At 43.4% G+C, this 22,969-nt stretch overlaps 1 protein-coding gene across 1 annotated transcript; it reads right to left on the minus strand.

Moving 5' to 3' along the window:
- Positions 1-3,119: 3,119 nt before the first annotated feature.
- On the minus strand, positions 3,120-11,712 carry LOC103085736 (glutamyl-tRNA(Gln) amidotransferase subunit C, mitochondrial-like). The gene is made up of 4 exons (XM_007446308.1): positions 11,631-11,712; positions 8,768-8,823; positions 3,653-3,738; positions 3,120-3,429 (listed from the first exon to the last, which is right to left on the minus strand). Exons 1-4 carry the CDS (start codon positions 11,710-11,712, stop codon positions 3,120-3,122), a joined length of 534 nt encoding a protein of 177 aa, XP_007446370.1.
- Between the last annotated feature and the right edge of the window lie 11,257 nt (positions 11,713-22,969).

Raw genomic sequence — 22,969 nt, forward strand, 5'->3', positions numbered from 1 at the left:
ATCAGGGAAGAGGGGAGAGGAGCTTGCCAAGGGGGCCTGTGGTCAGAGAAGAGGCTGGAATGATAGCTCCGGAGAACATCTAAGGGTGAGCTATAGAAGAGAAACAAGTGAAGAGGCCTTGGAAGACGTGATCTTCAGAATCAAGAGAATCGTGAGACATATAAAGAAGCAAAGAAAGGGGCGAGGAAGAAGAGTTGATCTACGTGTCAACCATAGCGCACAGTTCCAGTGGGAAGGAAACATAAAGGAATCCATTGGATGGGGCAACTAGACTATTTTTAGCAACCCTTCTGAGACCAGTTTCAACAGAATGCGCAGAGTGGAAACCAGATACTGTGCCAGACATGGAAAAAATATTTATATCATACAGGAAATTTAAAGATAGGCAGGAGCTGATGTTGCCTCCCTCAAGGAGGGGTGAGTTTAAGAGCAACCGATGGGAATCATGAGACATAGGAGCCCCAGAAGTCCCAAGCCCAAAACCAGACAGACGAAAAACATTTGCAGAATGAAGTCAGCCTCCCTCCTCGGATGATATCACTTTGTTCCTCAGATGTTTCACCCAGACGGCATGAGTCAACCTCTTTATTTGGGCATAGGAGAGCTACCTTTTGTGCTATGTGCCAGTTCAGAAGTGTGTGCTAGTCTGGTTTAACTCTGCCAAATTATTTTCAGCTATGACCTCACCACCAGTCCATGGTAGGTAACCTGTTTAGTATCTTACAGCTTGAATTCCAGGACACTCAATTTTATGTAATGTAATCTTCATTGGGTTTTCCCCCCTTGCATCTGGAAGACACCAGGTTTATTTTTTACAAGTACATTCATAACCAATGTAAAAAAAGCAAAAGTAGAAATGTCAGAAGCCACCATAAATAGATCCAAGAGATTATGTAGATTACTGGACATGACTAGAGTAATAGGAATAGCTTCCACGAATTCAGTGCCTATTATTTGCCAGACAGTTTTCATAGATTGTTTCTAGTTCTCACTATAGTCCAAAAATATAGCTGTGATTTTCAGCTGAAAAAAATTAAGGAACTTGCCTATGTTCACTCAGGCAGCAAATGGAATAATAGGGACTCAAAACTACACCTGACCCCGAAACCCTGGTCTTCCATCACACTCCAAAATGTCATGGTGTCCATAATTGTAAAAGAAAAGTGAGCCACGTCAGATCAGGTATGTTCACAAGTGATGGCTTAGACATTGATTTCTAGAAGCTCTTATAAGATAGATGTAAACTGCCCATCTAACTTTAATTTAGACACAAAAGCATTACAAGTTGCCTGTAGTTGACCAAACTTAATAGTGAGTGACCCTCTATCTTGGATGGGGCATCAGAGGAGAAGGCAAGAAGGGAGAGAAGACAAGAGGATTACATAACAGGAACTAACAGGGAAATTCAACATTAAAGAAAAGCTGGAGATGGGTTCTCGTAAGATCTTGAGAAGGTGTAACTTTTCTGGAATTCTGAACTACAGTGATTCTTTCTTTGGCTAAATTATAGTGAGATCACTCATCAGAATTTTATTTGTTTTATACTAAACTCATTGCTGTGGCCAACAAGCAAACCTGTGATATTTATTTAGGCAGGAAAAGGGAACTAACATTTGGTCAGTGCCTGGTGAAGAGTAGTTGTAAGTGTGAATGAGTGTCTACTTTGCTCTGGACACTGTGCCATGGGGTTTAAATCGAAATGAAGGAGAGGGACATTGATTTGGGTTTTTCAGGCTGGAATGCTGAGTGACCAAGTGTTTGGTATTTGATACTATTACAGGGCTATTTCCAAATGAAGCACACAAAAAGGAATTATTTTGGGAAGGTCATAGGGACATCAGTGTCTTATAGATTTGTTGTGTCTAAAGATTCCATGTAACAGCGAAGGAGAAACTAAAGGAAGGGGAGCAGGGAGGATGCTGCTTCTGGATGCTGGTACCCAGCACAGTGCCTGGCACGTGGGAGGCAATCAGCAAACATTTGTTGTGCTGTCCCTCACTTTATAATCAGTGTAAGTCATGTCCTCAATTCAGCTTCCTGGGGTCACATTTTCCTTTGTATCCAAATAACACCATCTTTCAAATTCTCACCCTCCTTGATGACAGTGAAATTCTCAAGAGCAGGGACCAGCTTCCTGTTGCTGAGCATTTTTCCCAACACCAACAAGGTACTTGGCATATGGCAGATATTTGAGGAATGTTGTTGGCTGGGTGAATGAAGCCTGCATCATTAAAGATTTTGTCACCAAACATTTCTGAGGACACCCAGGTAGTCCTGGTTTTCGTTGTCATCTCAGGTCGAGACTGCTGATCAACCCGCTGTGTGGCAATTGCCTCTCTGGGCTGCTGTGATCTCCTCACCCACTTTGCTTAATCATGGACTCAACTACTCTGAGCCACCTCCTGAAACAACTCCTAAGAGGCTTTGGCGGTTTAACAAATTTAACTCAATTCTTTTTTTTTTTTTAAACCATTTTACTGAAATATAGTTGACCTGTAAATAGCTGTACTTATTTAATGTATACAAGTCAGTGAGTTTGGGGTTAAGTACGCACGCATGAAATCACAACCATGAAGGCCGTAAACATACACATCACCTCCCAAAGCTGTCTCCTTACTCCTTTAACCTTAGCAGAAAGTCAGCCCTCTGCTTGGCATACAGTGGGTACCCAGGAACAAATTTAGTGTGTTCAGTAAAGATAAAAGGCTGCTCAAGTCGATGGAAACAGCAACTGAAAGGGACAACTCGGGTTGTCACATAGTGATCAGATGCAATGTCTAACAGTTACATGAGTAGAAAAATTCACTTAAGTGCCATTTGCTAGACTGTCTTTTGGGGAGGAGATAAAGCCTTCCATACTGAACAGCCTGTGAGTAAACACTTGATCCATTTTCTTGGAAACTGGCAATACCTTCTACTTCCATTGGCATCAGGGGCTCTTTGCCTTGTTTTAGCTAGATCTTTCCCAATTCTGTCTTCAGAAGAGTTAGTTACTAAAAGATCCCTAACCATCACTTTTTTCAGGTGACTGAAGAGAGCGGGAACACTTGTGTTCATAACAACAAAATAGTCGTTGCCCTTCCACGTGTTCGTAGGGCGCCCCTTCGCAGAATAGGTCTTCAGCAGTGTGAGAGGGGCTCTTTTTCATCTAGCTTTGGCCAAGACATACGACCTGGGGGGCCACAAAAATACTCCTCCACATCTCGACGGGAGTTTTGTAGCAGTTCCGCAGCACAGTTGCCTTCTGCCACATTGTCGGATCTTAAGCACAGACATCCATCCTCCAGGACTGACTGCACGGGCTCCACCCCGTCCGTGTCCACAGCGCAGAGCCTGCAGGCGAACGCGATGGCTTTCTCCGGCCGTGCTACGGTCTCTCGGCTGCCGCAGTCCGCAAGCGCTAGCGGCTCCAGGATCTGGCCCACTTCCCTGGGGGGGGCAGTGAGGACAACTTCCAAGATCTAGAGAGACTGGGGCATTTGTCCTGTCTCCCACTGGCTGCCCTGCCCCATAGCTCCCCATCCTACTGCATTTCACTGTTTAATGGACTATGGCTGAAGGGGGGGGGGGGGGGGGCGGGGGCGGGGATAAGGCGGAGGGTGTGGGTCACGTGTGGTGCCCACACCACCTCCCGCCGCCCTTCAGCACCCGCCTAGATGCTCTGGCCTCTACCCGGGGACCCACCTTGGAGGTGAAGCCCCGGCGCCCGCCCGCCGAGGCCCGAAGACCCAGCCACACCTAACTCAATTCTTGAGGATGACAGAAGGGATTGATGACACTGGAAGCAAAGTTAAAATTATATACCAAATAACATTGTTCCAAGACTCCACAGACCATGCTTCTCAGGCGGTCCCCGCAGTTTTCCTTCTTTAGTCCCTGGATGACATCAAGTTACTGGGGTATGTTTCCTCCCACTGATGACAGTTCCAGCTGACTCCGCTGCGGGTTGAATATTCTCCCCTCCTCCCCAATTCATGTCTACCCAGAACCTGTGAATATGACGTTATTTGGAGTAGGGTTTTGCAGATGTGATCAATTTAAGATGACATCCTATTGGGTTAGGGTAGGTCCTCCTAAATCCAATGACCAGTATCTATAAAAAGAGGGAAATTTTTATTAAAAATATTTATTTTTTAATAAAAACAGACACAGAGGAGATAAAGGGGAGAAGGCTATGTGAAAACTGCGGCAGAGATTAAAGTCATGCTTCCGCAAGCCAAGGGGAACACCAAGGATTGCTGGCAACCACCAAAATCTATGAAGAAGCAAAGAAGAGTCCTTCCCTACAGTCTTTGGAGGGAACATGGCCCTGCTAACAACTTGATTTTGGACTTCTAGCCTTCAGAACTGTGAGAGAATAAATTTCCGTTGTTCCAGCTTGTCGTAATTTATGATGGCAGCCTTAGGAAACAAATACACTGTGCCTGCTTCCTGAAATCCAGGACTCTGACATCTGTCCTGGCTCCAGTCAGACGAAGTGGGAAGAGAAGGAAAAAAATCAGTTCACATCAAAGAATCTCCCTAAGATTACTTCCCATCCCCACTGTCACTGGGAAAGCTTTTAGTGTATTTCATAGGGAAGTTCAGCTAGTTTTTCTCAATCCCTCCTTGTCAGACCAGGCTGGGAGTGAGGGGTGGCTTACCTTTGTAGGCCCCCTGCTCAGAGAGCCTTCCCTTGGCATCAGATCTGAAGCAGCCGCCCTGCTGCCACACTGTCTAGCACATTACTGGGCTATATATTCTTCATAGCAATACCTGAAATTATCTTATTCACTCAATTTTTTAATTGACTGAAATCATACCCCTCCCCCAGAAATTTAACGTCTATGAGAACAGACCTCATGTCTTTGTCTCAAGGCCATATCTGAAGTTCTCAGAACAATGCCTGAAACATAGCAAGTGTTCAAAAACATTTATTGACTGACTGAATGAATAACATTGCCAAATGCATAATAATGTCAATCCCCAACTTAGAGATCTTCACTCAAGAGAGGAACTCTACATGTCTCCTAGAAGGGGGATAGTAATGAAGGGTGGGGGTCATTTATGTTAATAGGCTATAAAAGGAAGACTAGGAAAGATGGTTTATTACAAACACATGAATAGAGCGGATTCTAAAGAATCTCCTTCCTCCTAAAAGTGAAGAGTAGGCCTACAGACATCCAAATGTATCTTGGCTTTAAAGCAAAAGGATGCTGCATTCTGTAGCAGGCATGTGAAAGTCGTCAAATGATGTGCTAAATATATGCAAATAATTAAATTGAATTATTAACATTCAGACCTTACATGATGTTGAATTTACTATTGCCCAGGATATTTTCTTCTTTTTCTCGCAGGTCAGAATTTTTAAAGCAGTTCTGAAGGGAGGGGAGTTTTTATCCTACTGGAGTCTTAGAGCATGGAATATCTTATCAGCTCTTACAGCTATGTATGCTGGAGTGCTTCAAAGAGACAGAAATAAGATGGCTAGCACTTTTAGTTGGCAAGGCTGGATGCATTAGACAGATGACCTTTCATAAGAAGTCCATTCCTTGAGTTAGAAAACACAGCCAATCCCCACCCAACCTGAATAAGATATGTTGGTCAGAGGCACATGAGCACAAGCATGCCTTTATATTTCACTTTAATAAATTCCTGCTTATTGCACCAAAAGGCAACCTGATATGTTTTTGCACAAGTCTTTGAAAAAGTATATCTTCCTAATGAAAAATGATTATTGTATCGCTGAAAACTGGGACACCACATACACCAAATATGTGTATTTTTCCACATCATTTTATGATGTTGAGAAATCATCCTGACTAATCACCCAGGCATATTATCAAAAATTGAGCAAGGGAAAATCAAAATATGAAGGTAAGTGAAAGAAAGCAATATGATTAACAAAGGAGGAAACGTCAGTCAAAGACCGATTTCAGTCAATTCACTGGCAGTGTCTGTTGTGGTAGATTTTAATGGATAAGTTGAACAGACAGATTTGTGTGTCTGAGGCTTTAGGGAGGTATCGGTTTGGGAGACTTGACATTCAGGTATCTGTCACAACTGTAAGAGTGTGTGAGGTCTGCCAGGGAGGACACGTAGAGCAAAAAAGAGAAGAGAGCTAGTGGGAAAATGAGAGAATATCGAGACCTATGGAGTGGGCAGTGGTTAGGAAGGTGGCCAAGAAGAAAGGATTAGAAGGGCTTAAGAAGTCTCAGGGAAATGTGGTGTCACCAAAGCCAAGGGTTGAGAATTTTAAGGAAAAAGTAGTCTCCAGCAATACATTCAGCAGAAAGATCCACTAAAATAAGGACAAAATGTAATCAATGGATTTCTCAGTAGAAAGTCACTGACTGCTCTTGAAAATCATGTTTTAGCGGAATGGTTGGGACAGAGCTATGCTGCAACTGTGAACTGAAGGGGAGGCTGAGGAAGCGAAGCCTTCCGGTAAGTGTAGACAACTTTCAAAAGTCTGATGGGTAGAGGAGAAAAGAGATGGTAGAAAAGGTAGGGGCAGGTGGAGGGGTTAAGGAATCTTTTGGGATTTTGAATAGAAAAAGATCATTTTCCCTTCCATTCTGAGCAAAGAAACTCAAGCAACACTGTCTAAGGCAGTGCCTCTTTCAACTGTTCCAGTTGCATTGTTTTCTTTCTGTTAAAAATCCTTCTGGTAAACTAAACAAACAAAAATAACAAACACACAAAATAGAGTCTTTCTTTCACTGGATCCCATTTGACAGGTAAGGAAAGCAAATATTCTGATTGTGTTCTATTACTGAAAGATGTGCATAAATATTTGTACTAATTAACAAGTCTTTGTACAACTATTGAGTATCCTCAGGTTTTTAACTTAGGATTTGTTTTCCTGATTCTAAAAGTTATAGACGCTCATTGGAAACACACACACACACACACACACACACACACACACACACACACCAGAAAAGAAGTAAGAAGGAAAACACTGCTTTTTAAAAACTGCCTGTAAATGTGAAACTCTGCTAGAAATTCCAATTGTCTGTTCAGGCAAGGTAGATTCACTTACGATCTGACATGTGCATGTTTATGACTGTTGGAGTCTTTCTGTTTGTTCTTGAGTCTTAGTTTTTAATGTAAACAAGATAATACTCAGAATGGGTATAAGTTTGGTGGAAATATAAACTGTTATTACCTTTCTGTATCAGGACCTTTAAAAATTACTATCCTCTAACCCAGTAATTCTAAGAATTTAGCTAGTGAAATGATTAGAAGTTGTCATAAATATTTAAGTACAAGACTCATAATTGAATCTTGGAAAAACAATCTAAAATCCAATAATGTAAAATCATTAATAAGTATGGTAAATCCATGTGATACAACCAGTAAACTCAGATTTTTTTCAAGAATATCTAATGACCTGGGAGAATGTTTTTGATACAATACAAATTCAGGGTGTAGTTTTTCAGTATGTTCTGAATGTTGTAAAAAGAAAACACACACACACATTAGTATATAAATGTTTAAAAATTGTCTTGAAATAAAATATATTAAAAAATTCAGTAAGATGCTAATAGTTCTGTATCCAGGTGGTTCTGTTATGGCTGATTTGTATTTTCCTATTATACACTTTTCTGCATTCCTAAATTTTCTACAATGACATGCACTGTTTTTAATAATCAGGAAAAAATTAATAATCAAAATGACGTATCTGACGTTGAATTTGTGAATTCTAATAACTGTGTACCAAAACCCATTAGGTTCAATGTCACTCAAACCAAGTGTACTTGAAGCTTTCTAAAAACCTTGGAGTTCTGAAATGACACAATGTCATTCTGTGAATGATGCTTTCCTTGGGAGCAAATCAGCAATACTCCCAGTGTTTGGCAAGCAGCCTTTACAGGTAACAACTTTAGGAAATTTAGATAGTCCTGTTGAAAATGGCAGTGTAGGGACTTCCCTGGTGGTGCAGTGTTTAAGTATCCGCCTGCCAATGCAGGGTACATGGATTTGATCCCTGGTCTGGGAAGATCCCACATGCCGCGGAGCAACTAAGCCCGTGCGCCACAACTACTGAGCCTGCACGCTAGAGCCCGTGTGCCTAGAGCCCGTGCTCCGCAGCAAAGGAAGCCACCGCAGTGAGAAGCCCGCGCACTGCAACGAAGAGTAGCCCCTGCTCGCCGCAACTAGAGAAAGCCCGCACGCAGCAACGAAGACCCAACGTAGCCAAAAATAATAAATAACTTAATTAATAATTAATTTAATTTAATTCCAAACAAAAGGTAGTGTATTGGTATTTAAATTAGTCACACAATGGTTGATTAAAATGAAATTATTACGGAATATGTTTGCAGTTACCCCAGAGCCAGCGATAAATCAGGCACAGTGGTAACTTGTTCTTGCTAATGCTGACTTTTTTTCCTTCTATGGGCAGAATGCTCATGAGTCTGGATATGCATGAAAAACAACATGAATTTCCTTAGAATCAGAACCACTCCCTATGTGTCATTACTTTCTTTAATCCTTTAAGTTTGGGTAGGAATTTTTTCCCCAGGGCTTTGTTTAGAAATCTAGAAAGAGACTGTATTTGTATGTCTATGTGTTTCTTGTTTTTGAGCCACACTGTCCAGGAGAAAACAAAGGACAATTTTACCGGAGCCCCTTTACGTACAAGGCACGGTCCTGGGTTCCAAGCCAAGGTGCCATTCCTCAGCCCCAAAGCCTGGGATCCAATCTCACCTGGTGCAGGTGTGTCAGTCCTTAACCTTAAAGAAAGTCTGGGCAGTGCACAACTTGCTTTGATTCAACATACCTTTTCATGGCGGGAAACCAGTTCCTGACATTTCTGGAAGCACAGCCTTCTAAGAGCTGGTTAGAAATTACATCCATCCCAAGCTTGAGGCTACTTCTTAGCATTTTCTCACAGACTGTCCTACCCTTGAAGACGTCCAGGGACTTTCACCACCTCACCAATTCTACATCACCTGCGCCAGTAGCTGCCATGCCTGCCACGCTCCCCCGTTCTATCAGTTTCCTATGGCTGCTGTAACAAATTACCACCAATTTGGCAGCTTAAAAACAGCACAGATCTATTCTCTCATAGTTCTGGAGGCCGGAGGTCCAAAATTGGTTTCAGTGGGCTAAGCCAAGGTGTCAGCAGGGCTGTTCATTTCTGGAGGCTCTTGGGGAGAATCTGTTTCCTTGCCTTTTCCAGCTCCTAGAGCTGTATTCTTTTTTGGCTGCTTTGGGTCTTTTTTTTTAATTGATTGTGTTTTTAAAATTTATTTAATTTTTATTTATTTTTATTTTTGGCTGCGTTGGGTCTTTGTTGCTGCGCGCAGACTTTCTCTAGTTGCGGTGAGCAGGCTTCCCATTGTGGTGGCTTCTCTTGTTTCGGAGCACGGGCTCTAGGTGTGTGGGCTTCAGTAGTTGCAACACGTGAGCTCAGTAGTTGTGGCACACGGGCTTAGTTGCTCCGCGGCATGTGGGAATCTTCCCGGACCAGGGCTCGAACCCGTGTCCCCTGCATTGGCAGGCAGGTTCTTAACCACTGCGCCACCAGGGAAGCCCCCGCATTGGGTCTTAGTTGCAGTACGTGGGATCTTCGTTGAGGCATGTGGGATCTTTCCTTGTGGCGTGGTCTCTTCGTCGCGACACTTGGGTTTCTCTCTAGTTGTGGTGCACAGTGTTTTCTCTTCTCTAATTGTGGTGCGTGGGCTCCAGGGCACGTGGGCCCGGTAGTTTGCAGCACGCGGGCTCTCTTGTTGAAGTGCGCGAGCTCAGTAGTTGTGGCGCTCAGGCTTAGTTGCCCCGCGGCATGTGGGATCTTAGTTCCCCGACCAGGGATCAAACGTGCGTCCCCTGCATTGGAAGGCGGATCCTTTACCACTGGACCATCAGGCAAGTCCCTTCTTGCATTTCGTGGCTCATGGACCTTTCCTTCATCTTCAAAGCCAGCAGCATAGCATCTTTATTTTTTTTAAAAAAGATTTATTTGATGTGGACCATTTTTAAAGTCTTTATTGAATTTATTACAATATTGCTTCTGTTTTGTGTTTTGGTTTTTTGGCCGCAAGGCATGTGGGATCTTAGCTCCCCAAGCAGGGATCGAACTTGCACCCACTGCATTGGAAGGCAAAGTCTTAACCACTGAATCGCCAGGGAAGTCCCAGCATAGTATCTTTTTAAAAATTTATTTATTTTTTTATTTTGCTGTCGCTTTGTACCAGTTTTTTTTTTTTACATCTTTATTGGAGTATAATTGCTTTACAATGGTGTGTCGGTTTCTGCTTTATAACAAAGTGAATCAGTCATACATATACATACGTTCCCATATCTCTTCCCTCTTGCATCTCCCTCCCTCCCACCTTCCCCATCCCACCCCTCCAGGAGGTCACAAAGCACCGAGCTGATCTCCCTGTGCCATGCGGCTGCCTCCCACCAGCTATCTACCTTACGTTTGGTAGTGTATATATGTCCATGCCTCTCTCTCGCTTTGTCACAGCTTACCCTTCCCCCTCCTCACATCCTCAAGTCCATTCTCTAGTAGGTCTGTGTCTTTATTCCTGTCTTACCCCAAGGTTCTTCATGACATTTTTTTTCTTAAATTCCATATATATGTGTTAGCATACGGTATTTGTCTTTCTCTTTCTGACTTATTTCACCCTGTATGACAGACTCTAGGTCCATCCACCTCATTACAAATAGCTCAATTTCGTTTCTTTTTATGCCAGCATAGCATCTTTTAATCTCAATCTTCCTCTACTTCCATCTTCACATTGCCCTCAGGACCACTTGGATAATCCAGGACAATCTCCCCATCTCAAGATCCCCAGTCTCATCACATCTGCAAAATCCCTTTAGCCATATAATGCAGCAGCCATAGGTTCCAGAGATTAGGACATGGACATCCTAATGGTCATGGGGAGGAGGCAGTGGGGACAGAAGGGCACCGTTCAGCCCACCACACCATTTGATGCTGGCCAGCTACTACTACCTTAGGCACCCTGAATTAAACATGCCGGTGCTTCTCAGGAGTGCCTTGTCATATGTAACACCTATGTGAGGTGGCATTTTTGTCCTATGTTAAGAGGGCATGAGAGCTGAGTGTCAAACTGTTTAGCAGGCTCTAGAGTCAGACTGGATTTCAATCCTGGTCTCTGTCCGTTAACTGCTTACAAGCTATGTGACCCTGGGAGAGTCCCTTGACTTCTTTAAATCTCAGTTTCCTTGTCTGTAAAATGACATCTGTCTTCTGGGTTATTGTGACATTTAAAGGAGACAGTCCTTGTAAAATAATTAGTACAGGGTCCAGCATATAGAAAAATATTCAATAATTATTTGTTCTTATTAGTATTATTAGTCTATCTTCCTTACTTTACAGATAAAAATAAGAGGCTTAGAAATATTAAGTGATTTTTTTTTTTTTTTGCGGTACGCGGGCATCTCACGGCTCACGGGCCCAGCCGCTCCGCGGCATGTGGGATCTTCCCGGACCGGGGCACGAACCCGTGTCCCCTGCATCGGCAGGGGGACTCCCGACCACTATGCCACCAGGGAAGCCCTAAGTGATTTATTTTTGCCTCACACCCTCGGTCTCAGAATCTATAGACAGGGTGAAAACAAATGTGACACTGGAGTTATTTGTACCCAATTGAGAAATCCCCTTCCCTTACCTGCCCAAATGCTGTCACTGTCACCTGGCTGACGCCGTGTCCGACACCACTGCACGAGGGCCTCTGAACTTCTGGCCACCATTTCACCTTCGGTTCTCCTTGCCTGCGAGGTGGCTCCTAGTGTATCCTGCTGCTGTCCCCACACAGGCCCTCGAACCCGTCGTGGAAATACTTGCTGTAGTCACTGTTTTTATTAATGTTCCACTATAAAATCTCATTGCTACTGCCTGCTGAATTTGGATGTCTAATTTGTATTTCAAAATTAACATGTCCAAGACCAAAATTTTTTATTGAAGCATAGTTGACTTACAATATTGTGTTAGTTTCAGGTGTACAGCAAAGTGATTCAGTTATATATATGTTTTTTTCAGATTATTTTCCATTGTAAGATGTTGAATGTAGCTCCCTGTGCTATACAGTAAATCCTTGCTGCTTATCTATTTTGTGTATAGTAATTGTATCTGTTAATCCCATACTCCTAATTTATCCCTCCCCCCACCTTTGTTTGTTATCTATGTCTGTGAGTCTGTTTCTGTTTTGTATATAGATTCAGTTGTATTACTTTTTAGATTCCACATATAAGTGATATCACATGATATTTGTCTTTCTCTGTCTGACTTACTTCACTTAGTATGACAATCTCTAGGTCCATCCATGTTGTTGCAAATAGCATTATTTCTTTCTTTTTTATGACTGAGTAATATTCCATTACATATATATATATATATATATATATATATATATATATATATATATCTCTCTTCTTCTTAACCAGTCAAGACCAAACTTTTCAACACCTCCCCTCCCCCAATGGCTCCTTCCTGAATGACGCTCCCCTCAGTGAATGGTGATACCATTCTCCCAAGTTGCTCAGAACAAATACTTCCATGCTTCCTCTTTCTCTCACACCTTGTGACCAACCTGACAACAAGGCTATTATAACGTCTCCCTTCAAATACAGTGTCTTCTTACCTTACTACCCAGGCTAAGGCACCATCATCTCATATCTAGATGATTGTCACCCAACAACTCTCCGTGCTTTCATTCTCACCCTCTCAATCCTTCTACACATAAGTCAGATAATGTCACTTCACCGTTCAACTCTCTCCAGTGGCTTACGGCTAATCTTAAACAAAATCCAAACTCCTCATCATGCCTACAAGACTCTGTATGATCCGGCCCCTGCCTACTTCTCTGATCTCATTTCCTACCCTTTTTACTTACACCTCTTGAGTCACGCTTGCCTTTCTGCTCTCTTGGGAGCTCCCCAAGCATGTGCCTGCCTCAGGACCTTTGCATATGCTATTTCCTTTGCCTAGAATACTCTTCTCCCTAGATAGCCACACTCTTTGTGTCCTCACTCCATTCAGATCTTTGTCAAATACCATCTCCTCATAAAGGCCTTTCCTTACTATCCCATGTAAAAAAGCATTCCATCACTTCATTTTCTTTAGAGTGCTTATTATTACATGCCACTGTATTATATACTGTGTTGCTTATTGGTTTATTACCTGTCACTCCACTAGATTAGAAGCTGCATGTTCACTTGGTTTGTTTGGTTTTTCCCTCCTCCCTTTTAGAATCATGCTTGAAATCCTTTTTTTTTTTTTAACTTTCTATGAAAATATGGGTCAAAGAATCACACATTCCAGATATGCTCCTGTTATCTCTTTGCTTCATGGGTCAGTTTATTTTTTTTTCAGACACCGAGTCCTTTTAGAGGTGATGATGTCATCCCTCAGTTTTTTCTGCAAACAGTTTATGTTCTTTGCTATTTCTTAGGACTATTTACAATTTCCTGTTGGATAGGATTTTGTCCTGTTGGAATTCTATTTACAATGATCTTCCCATTAGCTTAAAATCTCACATAGACACACGCAGAGTCTTTCTTTCCCACCATTCACCCATTTTTCAGCTATTTATTAGCTTTGGTTTCAGAGGCATTGTAGAGTGTATGACCTTCCAGCTCTGTCTCACTGATTGAGATGCTTATGCTACAAAGAAAAAAAGCCCTAAAAGGTCAAGTAACCCTTGACCCTTGACCTTTTTAGACCTTTAGGAGCCCTAAAAGGTCAAGTAACCACAGCCCTAAAAGGTCAAGTAACCACATGGCTACAAAGAAAAAAAGCCCTAAAAGGTCAAGTAACCACAGTGTATATGGTACAGGAAGTCAGGCGCTCAGAACAAAGGTGGCTGCTGTGCTGGGATGCGGTGGGCAGGGCTCCCTCTGTCTCTAGGATGGCTCTCCCGAGGTTGCAGTTTGCTACAGCTGCAGTGTTTTGGGAGAGTGGAAGTCAGGAGTAGGCAGGATGGGGGCAGTAACTGGGAGGTAGGCCATCAGCAATCCCTATCCTGTCCTGGCGCAAGTGGTACTAGGGTATCTTAATTTCTTCCTTTTCTTTTCTTCTTTTTTTCTTAAGCCTACAACCTAGATATCTGTTTGTTTTCTTTTTTTCTTTTTTTTTTTGCGGTACGCGGGCCTCTCACTGTTGTGGCCTCTCCCGTTGTGGAGCACAGGCTCCGGACGCGCAGGCTCAGCGGCCATGGCTTATGGGCCCAGCCGCTCCATGGCATGTGGGATCTTCCCGGACCGGGGCGCGAACCCGTGTCCCCTGCGTCGGCAGGCGGACTCTGAACCACTGCACCACCAGGGAAGCCCATCTGTTTATTTATTAATTCAACATGTGGCTCTTGAGCAATATCTTTCAGTCTGGCACATCGATGAATGTCTTGTTTCCCAAAACCATATAAGAGTACTCTAGGACCCCATGTATTTAATTACATCTTCCTCCATTCATCCTATAGTTGAAAAAACCTTGTCTACAAATTTGTATTTATCAAGTAACAGTGTTTCTGTCTTCCATTGTTACAAATCACTTTCATATAGAATTCTCAAATGATACTTCTAATTGGCATGATATACCCAGAGAGATTAACTTAGTTGATATAATTTAAATCAAATGCTAAGCAAATTGATATTTTAGTCTCAGCAGTCTTTCAGTTGGAGATTTTGTGATTTTATTTGTCTCTTGAAACATGGAAAATAGCTCAGAGATTTCCAGTTTGCTTCTCCTTAGCAATTTCTCCCTTTTCTTTCTCTCTTTCCTCTCTCTGCTCCTCGCCTTTCCTCTCCTTGAAACTCATACTGTCTTACTAGCTCTCTTCTGTAAGGTAGAAGAAAATGCTGGCATGAGAATACATTCTTTAAAGAGCAAAGTGTGTAACTACTGCAACAGAAAATCTGGGGCTGCTCAGGAAAAAAGGGGCAGTGTGGCCAGGGTGCCTCATTTGTTTGTTTTGTTTTGTTTTATTTTTTTATTGAGGTATAGTTGGTTTACAGTGCTGTGCCGGTCTCTACAGTACAGCAAAATGACTCAGTTATATTGGGTTGGCCAAAAAGTTCGTCCGGGTTTTTCTGTAACATCTTACATCTTCCGGAAAAACCCGAACGAACTTTTTGGCTAACCCAAAACATAGATATATATATACATTCTGGGCTGCCTCGTTGAGCTTTACTCTGCAAGGCTGGCCATGACTAGTCTCCTTCCTTCTTCTCAATGCCAGTCTGACCATTGCAAGGACATAGGAGGTGGAGGGGGTGAGAAATACTGCCGGGATGTAAGTCTGCCACGTCTCAGAGTCTGTCTCTGCTTTCCCAAGCCTCTTCTGTAGAGAGGCCCTGGTTCTTTCTTTTACTCATATTTTGTACCTACTACATGCCAAGTATTGGTGCTGTGCATACAGTGATAATAAAAATAAAAACAGGAAGAAACACAAGTCATTGAAGGAATTGCAAGTGTGATGAGCGTTACTCCAAAGCATATTGAGGATACCATGGAAGCACACAGTGAGGGGCTGATCTGCTTCCCTTTACCTGTAGGTTCAGCCCTGCCTACAATATGAGCCCTTGCCCCTCAGTTGGCGAACCTTCAGGATTAGAAAATGACCTAGAAAACCAGGTGCCTTGGACATCTATGTGGACCCACCAGATACCAGCCTTCCCCAGTCATCTGCCAGGTCAGCCCAGTAAGTTTGGGTGGATCTCCATTCCACTGTCCTGCAGTCTAGTATTTTGCTGGTGTTTGGATCCTTTCACCTTCTTAGCTCTTTCCAGATCCCTCTCCTATAAGACTAAATCCTTTCTCTCATATCTTCAGCCACTGATTAGGTTCTGCTAGGACTGGAATGTTCTCCATCCACCTGACTTTGATTCTAGCCTGTCACTGGGACTCACGCTGTCATTCCCTCCCCTCCAGACTGGGCCAACTTGCCCAAACCCAACCCAAGCTGGCCCTGAACCACAGATGGTTTCCAGAGCTGGTTTGGTTGTCCCCTCTGTCCTTATTCTTCTGACTCCTTGTTTCTCTCTCAATCCTGTTTCATTTTGCTGTGACCCAACAGGCTCTGTGGCTAAGTCTGAGCTGTGACATTATTACCCAGAGTGCCCTGGGTTGGTTGACAAGTGAACACCTATTGATTTGTCCTTTCTCCCTTGTATGCGGTGTAAGTATTGACTATTCATTCAACAAAAATTTTTTGAGAGTCCACCATCCACCAAGAACTATTCTGAGCACTGAGGAAACGCCAGTGAATTAAACAAGATCCCTGTCCTTCTAACCATGTCCATCCTGTGTGTGCTCTCTGCGAACATCGATCTTTAAAATCAAACACTCTGACATGGGATCAGCGGGTCTTCCACTTAATGACAAGACACACTGTACTTCCAACCCCCCCCCCCAATTTTCCCACATGATGGAGCCAAGTATTGCCTTAATTCCATGCCTCCCCCTTCCTCCATCGAAAATGAGTTCCCGGGACTTCCCTGGTGGTCCAGTGGCTACGACTTTGCACTTCCACTTCAGGGGGCATGGGTTTGATCCCAGGCTGGGGAGCTAAGATCCTGCATGCCATGCAGCATGGCCAAAAAAAAAAAGGAAGGAAAAAAAAAGAAAATGAATTCCCATTTGGACCATTTCCAAACCACCCTGCTGTAAGCATGACATCAGCTCACAAATCGCTACACCAAGTTTATAAACTACCACTAATAAATGAGGTTAAGACTTGGAAATCAAATAATTGCCCTTTGAGAGTTGCAGACTAGACAACACAGATTGCTCATTGCTGACAAAGAGATTCCAAGCTAATATTCCTCATTTTGGAGGCTTTAACCATGCTATTTAAGGGAACACATACTGACTTTTTCTCTGATTAAAATCTATTATAATAACATGGATCATGTTTGATAAATATTCCATTATTTCTCCTTCTAATAGGAATAGTAATTTGATGATACACACACACACACACACACACACACACACACACACACACGTTCTATATGGGGTGTGTATAGCCGTGAATGTACGTGTAATTGTCTATGCAGTTTCTTTAGCTGTTTTCTTCTATGCTTTTCTCTCTTCCCAGCTTCAGAGTTTTCCTATTGACTATAATAATTACTGAGCAAACAAAAATATTACTTATCTATCAAGAGCAATTACTACTAAGAAAAAATTTTAAAATCATGCCCTAGGACTGAACACTTTCCTTGAGCCTTGAGACAAATGTTGCCCCACATATGCTGGCCAGGTAGCAAACCAGAAGAGGTCAGGATGGTCTTCCCGATTCTTCCAGCAAGCAGAGGATGTGCCAGTGATGTGAGACAGAGCAGGTCAGGCATCAGATGGGTGGAGTGGGTAAGTGGCCATGTGGTGTGATGTGAGAGATTCCTACAAAAGGTACTGGATTGAGAAAGTCCTTCTCTACTACAGGCAGAGCTGAGATTATTGGAATTAATGTGGGGTGAGCCTCACCATTCTTACTCTTCTTGTATCTGCCAACATATTCTTCAAACAGGAGATAAATCCAAGGAGGAGGCCTCTGTCCTCAGGTCCCTGGCCACTGATTTGGAGCTAAGCATTGTCATAACCTGTCCTGGATCCCAGGCAACTGCCCCTGGCCTCCATAGATAGAATCTTCATTCTTCCATCCCTGCTTTCACAAACATTTAGCAGTGCCTTCTAAGAGCAAGACACCACATGAGACTCTGAAAACACAAAACCAAATAACATAGATGTCCCTTCGCTCAAGGATCTGATGAGAATTGTTAAAAAAGAAAGAAACATGTAAAAAGAGTTGGAAATAGGGAGCTCTTTGTGGTGAGGGAATAGTTGTGTCTTGATTGCAGTGGTGGGTCCACAAACACACAGGTGATAAAATGGTATAGAACTACACACATTGTTCCCATGTCAATTTCCTGGTTTTAATATTGTACTATAGTTATATAAAATGTAACCACCGGGGGGAACTGGGTGAAGGGCACAGGGGACATCTCTGTACTGTCTTTGCAACTTTCTGTGAATCCATAATTATTTCAAAAAAAATTTTAAAGGATATAAGAGATAGGCATCTCATTTTCATATTACACTCAAGAACATAGGTTAAGAGGATTTTAATGAGTTGGCAAAAGTGACAGATTTGAGTGTGTGCATTAAGCAAATGCATATTTAGGTCTGGAGTTCAGCAGAGAAATCTGGGCTGTTTCTGTAGATCTAGAGGTCATCTCCCTTAGCATGGTGATAGAGGTGTGGAAGTGGATGAGAACACTGGTGGAGAGTTTTGAAGACCTGAGGACAGCGTCATTTAAGAGATGAATAAAGACACTGAAGGGGGACTTCCCTGGTGGCGCAGTAGTTAAGAATCCGCCTGCCAATGCAGGGGACATGGGTTCGATCCCTGATCTGGGAAGATCCCACATGCCGCGGAGCAACTAAGCCTGTGCGCCACAACTACCGAGCCCACGCACCTAGAGCCCTACTGAGCCCGCATACCTAGAGCCCGCGCTCCGCAACAAGAGAAGCCCCCGCTCACCACAACTAGAGAAAGCCTGCACACAGCAGTGGTGAAGACCCAACCCAGCCAAAAATAAATAAATTAAATAAGTAAATTAAAAAAAAACAAAGAATGACACCCTTAAGAAAAAAATAAAGACACTGAATGGATATGAACAGAGAGAAAGGAGCAAGACCAAAAGAATTAGATATCTTGGAAGCCCAGGGAGAAACTAATCTGCAGAGTCAAATGCTGCTGAGATGGCAAGAGAGATAAGGACTGGCATCCTCTGACTTTTGTCGCAAGAAGGCCATTTGTGACCCTGGTGAGAGCAGTTACTATGGAGCAGGAAGAAGTGGAAGGGAGGAGAGAGACTGGAGGTCACGTGAACAAGATGCTCTTCCAATAAATCTGGTGTGAAGAGGAGGAAAGAGAGAGGACCGTAGATGGAATGGGAGGTGAATTCTAGGGAAGGGTGTTTGCCTTCCCTAGATGGGAGGGAGGAGGCAAGGGAGACAGAGTTTGGAGACTCATGAGAGAGAAAAAGCAATCAATTGAGGAGAGTCACCAAGAAGACGCAGGGAACGTTAAGAACAGGCAGAGAGGGAGATCAGCTGGGTGCTGTGTGACCACCTAGAGGGGTGGGATAGGGAGGGTGGGAGGGAGACGCAAGAGGGAGGGGATATGGGGATGTATGTATACGTATAGCGGATTCACTTTGTTTTACAGCAGAAACTAACACACCATTGTAAAGCAATTATACTCCAATGAAGATGTTAAAAAAAAAAAAGAACAGGCAGAGATGTTGGCCTTTGATGGGGGAGAGATGCCTCTTATTAAAGAGGAGAGAAGAGAGACGTGATGGGTGTAGATGTAGATGGAGTGGTAGAATTGTCAGCAGAAATTTGATGAGTTCTTTCTGAGAACTTCAATGTTTCTCTGTGAACTAGGAGGCAAGGTCCTCTGCTGAGAGTGAAGGGACAACAAACAGCGTCAGAGGTTTGAAGTGACAAGGAATTTTGAAATGGTTGTAGGGAGGGAAGACGAAGGTGACTAAGGTACGAGGGCAAAGATGCTGGGCCACACTGAGGCTGCAGCATATGCGGTTGGTGACCCACCAACATCCCCTGACACTCACAGTTCTGGTGCACACGTGCTGATAGCCTTCTACCACAAACACCTACAACTTTGCCCGAGGGTGTTCTCTGGCTAGGAGCTTGCGTGACCTGTTCGTGAGGCCTCCTGGAATGAGAGGGACTTCATGCCCCTAGAGCAGTCCTCAACCAAAGGCAGAGAGGAAGGAGTGGCTCTACACAGTCTCTTGGAGTTCCCGGTGGACCTGAGCTTCAGTTGCCCATGGTGGTAACCTGCTCATTAACATGCCCTGTGCTGGGCCCTCTCCTCCAGCCCCTCTTCTCTCTCTCCCTCTTTCTCTCCTCTTCTTGGTCCCCATTTCATTCCTCTACTTGGGATTATCTCCAAATAAACCATTTGCATCCAGATCTTTGCTTCAGGCTCTGCCTTTGTGGGAACTGAACTCATGACAAGGGCCCAGCAGAAATTAGTGAATCAATGAATAGTGATACCCGCCTTCCAGGGTGTGATGCTCTAGTGTTGCTTGGTAGCCAGGGTATGAAAAAAACAACAAGAACAGATAATCCGAACCACAAAGAGCAGGAGATTTTGCAGCAGGTATGGGGAGAATAATGAGGTAAAGGACTTTAAAATATGGGCAAGAGAATGTTTGAAATGGTCGATCATTAAGTCTACAATGACTAGAGGGGGGGCTAGAAGATCTGAAGCAAAAGAAAAACAAATGTATCATGAGAATCGAGCAGGCTAGTTGAGACAAAAAGAGGATGTGATCAGAGAGAGGGATGCCTGATTTAGTAATTTTAGAGATGGGGCAATTTGTGCAGACCATGGCCAAGAAAGTAGGTGACGACAGAGTAACATCTACTGTATTGTATTGTGAATGAGGAATTCAAGAATTCCTGAGACTGGAAAGGGTATGGGTTGTCAATACAGATATTTAAGTCACCTTGGATGATAGTCAATTGGAAGACCATGAACTAAGTGCCAAAGCCTGTGATTAATAAAGGGAGATTTATCGGAAACTGCTGATGAGGAAGGATAGTGGTTGATATGACTGAATGGCATGATCCTCAAAGAATCAATAATTGAAGTCGTCTTTCCGTGTCAATATAGATTTACATCATTCTTTATATTTTTTATAAATTTATTTATTTATTTTTGGCTGTGTTGGGTCTTCTTTGCTGCGTATGGGCTTTCTCTGGTTGCGACGAACGGGGGCTACTCTTCGTTGCTGTACACGGGCTTCTCATTGTGGCGGCTTCTCTTGTTGCAGAGCACAGGCTCTAGGCCCGTGGGCTTCAGTAGTTGTGGCTCACAGGCTTTAGAGTTCAGGCTCAGTAGCTGTGGCACATGGGCTTAGTTGCTGCACGGCATGTGGGATCTTCCCGGGCCAGGGCTTGAACCAGTGTCCTCTGCGTTGGCAGGCAGATTCTTAACCCCTGCATCACCAGGGAAGTCTCAGATTTACATCATTCTTTTTAAGAGCTATAGAGTAGTCCAAGGATGCATGTACCACAACTACTTAAATAGCCCCTATGGAGGAACTTTAAAATTGTTTCTCATTTTTCAAAATGGTAAAGTCTGAATACATCTTTTCAAATGTGTGTAATAATCTCTTTGGATTAAAGTCCCACACGCAGAATTGTTGCACCAAAGAGTATATATACATCTTATGCTTTGAAACTTCTTGTCAGTTTGCCCTCTGGGAAAGTTGTACTATTTTACATGCCCACCAAAAACAAGCACCAAGTACACATTTCTTCCAACCTCCTCAATTTGTGAGTTTCAGCAATTAAAAGTTTGCCAATCTGACAGTGAAAATTATCTTGTTATTGTTTCAACTTGCCTTTTTTTTTTTTTGCGGTTCGCGGGCCTCTCACTGTTGTGGCCTCTCCCATTGCGGAACACAGGCTCTGGACGCGCAGGCTCAGCGGCCTTGGCTCACGGGCCCAGCCGCTCTGCGGCATGTGGGATCTTCCCGGACCGGGGCACGAACCCGTGTCCCCTGCATCGGCAGGCGGACGCTCAATCACTGCGCCACCAGGGAAGCCCTCAACTTGCCTTTTTGAACATTAGTGCGGTTGAACATTTTTTCATATATTTATTGGCCATTTGCATTTTAATTACCTGTTTGTGACTTTTGTCCATTTTTTTATATTGAAGTTTTAATTTTTCATGCTTTGTATGAGCTCTTTTAATATTATGAATAGAAAGCCTTTGCCTCGCATTACCCTTATTATTTTCCTGATTGTCACTTATGTCTCAAACTTATATGTGATTTAAAAATTTTTGCCACACAGAAGTTTCCAATTATTTGTACTCAACATTACTTTCTTATTGTTTTTCCTATTTTAAAGTTATTTTTATGTTTAAAATGTTTACATTAAATCTTTGGCCTGTCTGTATTTATTTAGATGCAGTGAAGTAATGAGCTAGTATTTTTTCCCCTAATTACAAGTCAATTTAGCCAACATTTTAAAATGATCCGTTCTTGGGACTTCCCTGGCAGTCCAGTGGTTGAGACTCCATGCTTCCAATGCAGCGGACGCAGGTTTCATCCCTGGTCAGGGAACTGGGATCCCACATGCCTCGCAGCATGGCCAAAAAATAAAATGATCCATTATTTTCTTCAGTGGTTTGAATATGACTTTTTGTCACATACTCACATAACTAGGGCCCAGTACTTTCCCATCTCCCTGCCCCCTGTAGCTCTGTGCTAGCGTCAGAGTATGAGACCCAGCCCAGCCCCTAATTCATACACAGACTTGGTGACTGGCATCTCAGATGGAGTCCAGGAAGTGGGGGAAGAGGGTGGAATGGAGGCAGCATTGCAGCAACGCTTGGAGAACAAGACTCTGACTCATGCAGTGACTGGAAAATTGATGGGCGGCTCCTTCGAAAGACAAAAATAAATGGGGCTCTAACAGCACAGTGGCAGACTGCCTGGGCACTTATTCTCTGGAGTGCAGTGCTGGGATGATGGCTCCTCTATTCTGGCCATTGCTTCAGGCACTGGCCCGATGCCCATTTGCAGCAGAACTGCACCGTGATCACCCAGGTTCGTGGTGCTCAGGACCTCCAGGGTGAATGCCGATCTCCAACTGGTATCAGAAGGCACACCCAGATTCTGGTGTCCCCTACACCCAGACCCTGACCTTGATCATTTTCCCTCCCTCTCTTTCTGCTTCAGGGTGCCAGTGTCTCTCTTTTGCACACCCACCTTAAATAGACTGACTGCTCCCTCTTTGGGGACAGTGGAGGTGTGACTTCTCTTTGAAGAGGGGCTACCCTACAACTTTGAATACAACCTTATATTGGGTTGGCCAAAAAGTTCGTTCGGGTTCTTTAAGCTGTTGCAGGAAAAGCCGAACGAACTTTCTGGCCAACCCAATTAAAAAACGGCATTCCTAAATCCT

This window comes from Lipotes vexillifer, unplaced genomic scaffold (genome assembly GCF_000442215.2).
Source record: "Lipotes vexillifer unplaced genomic scaffold, Lipotes_vexillifer_v1.1 scaffold477, whole genome shotgun sequence".
Classification (NCBI taxonomy): domain Eukaryota; kingdom Metazoa; phylum Chordata; class Mammalia; order Artiodactyla; family Lipotidae; genus Lipotes; species Lipotes vexillifer.

What these genes read in the sequence shown, in the direction of transcription:
- LOC103085736 (XM_007446308.1), bottom strand. Translation starts at nt 11,712, where the DNA reads ATGGTGGCCAGAAGTTCAGAGGCCCTCGTGCAGTGGTGTCGGACACGG. An exon ending in CAGTGACAGCATTTGGGCAG is followed by an intron (nt 8,824 to 11,630) that starts GTAAGGGAAGGG and finishes ATTTCTAACCAG; the next exon opens with CTCTTAGAAGGCTGTGCTTC. An exon ending in GTAGAGGCCAGAGCATCTAG is followed by an intron (nt 3,430 to 3,652) that starts GCGGGTGCTGAA and finishes TGCCCCCCCCAG; the next exon opens with GGAAGTGGGCCAGATCCTGG.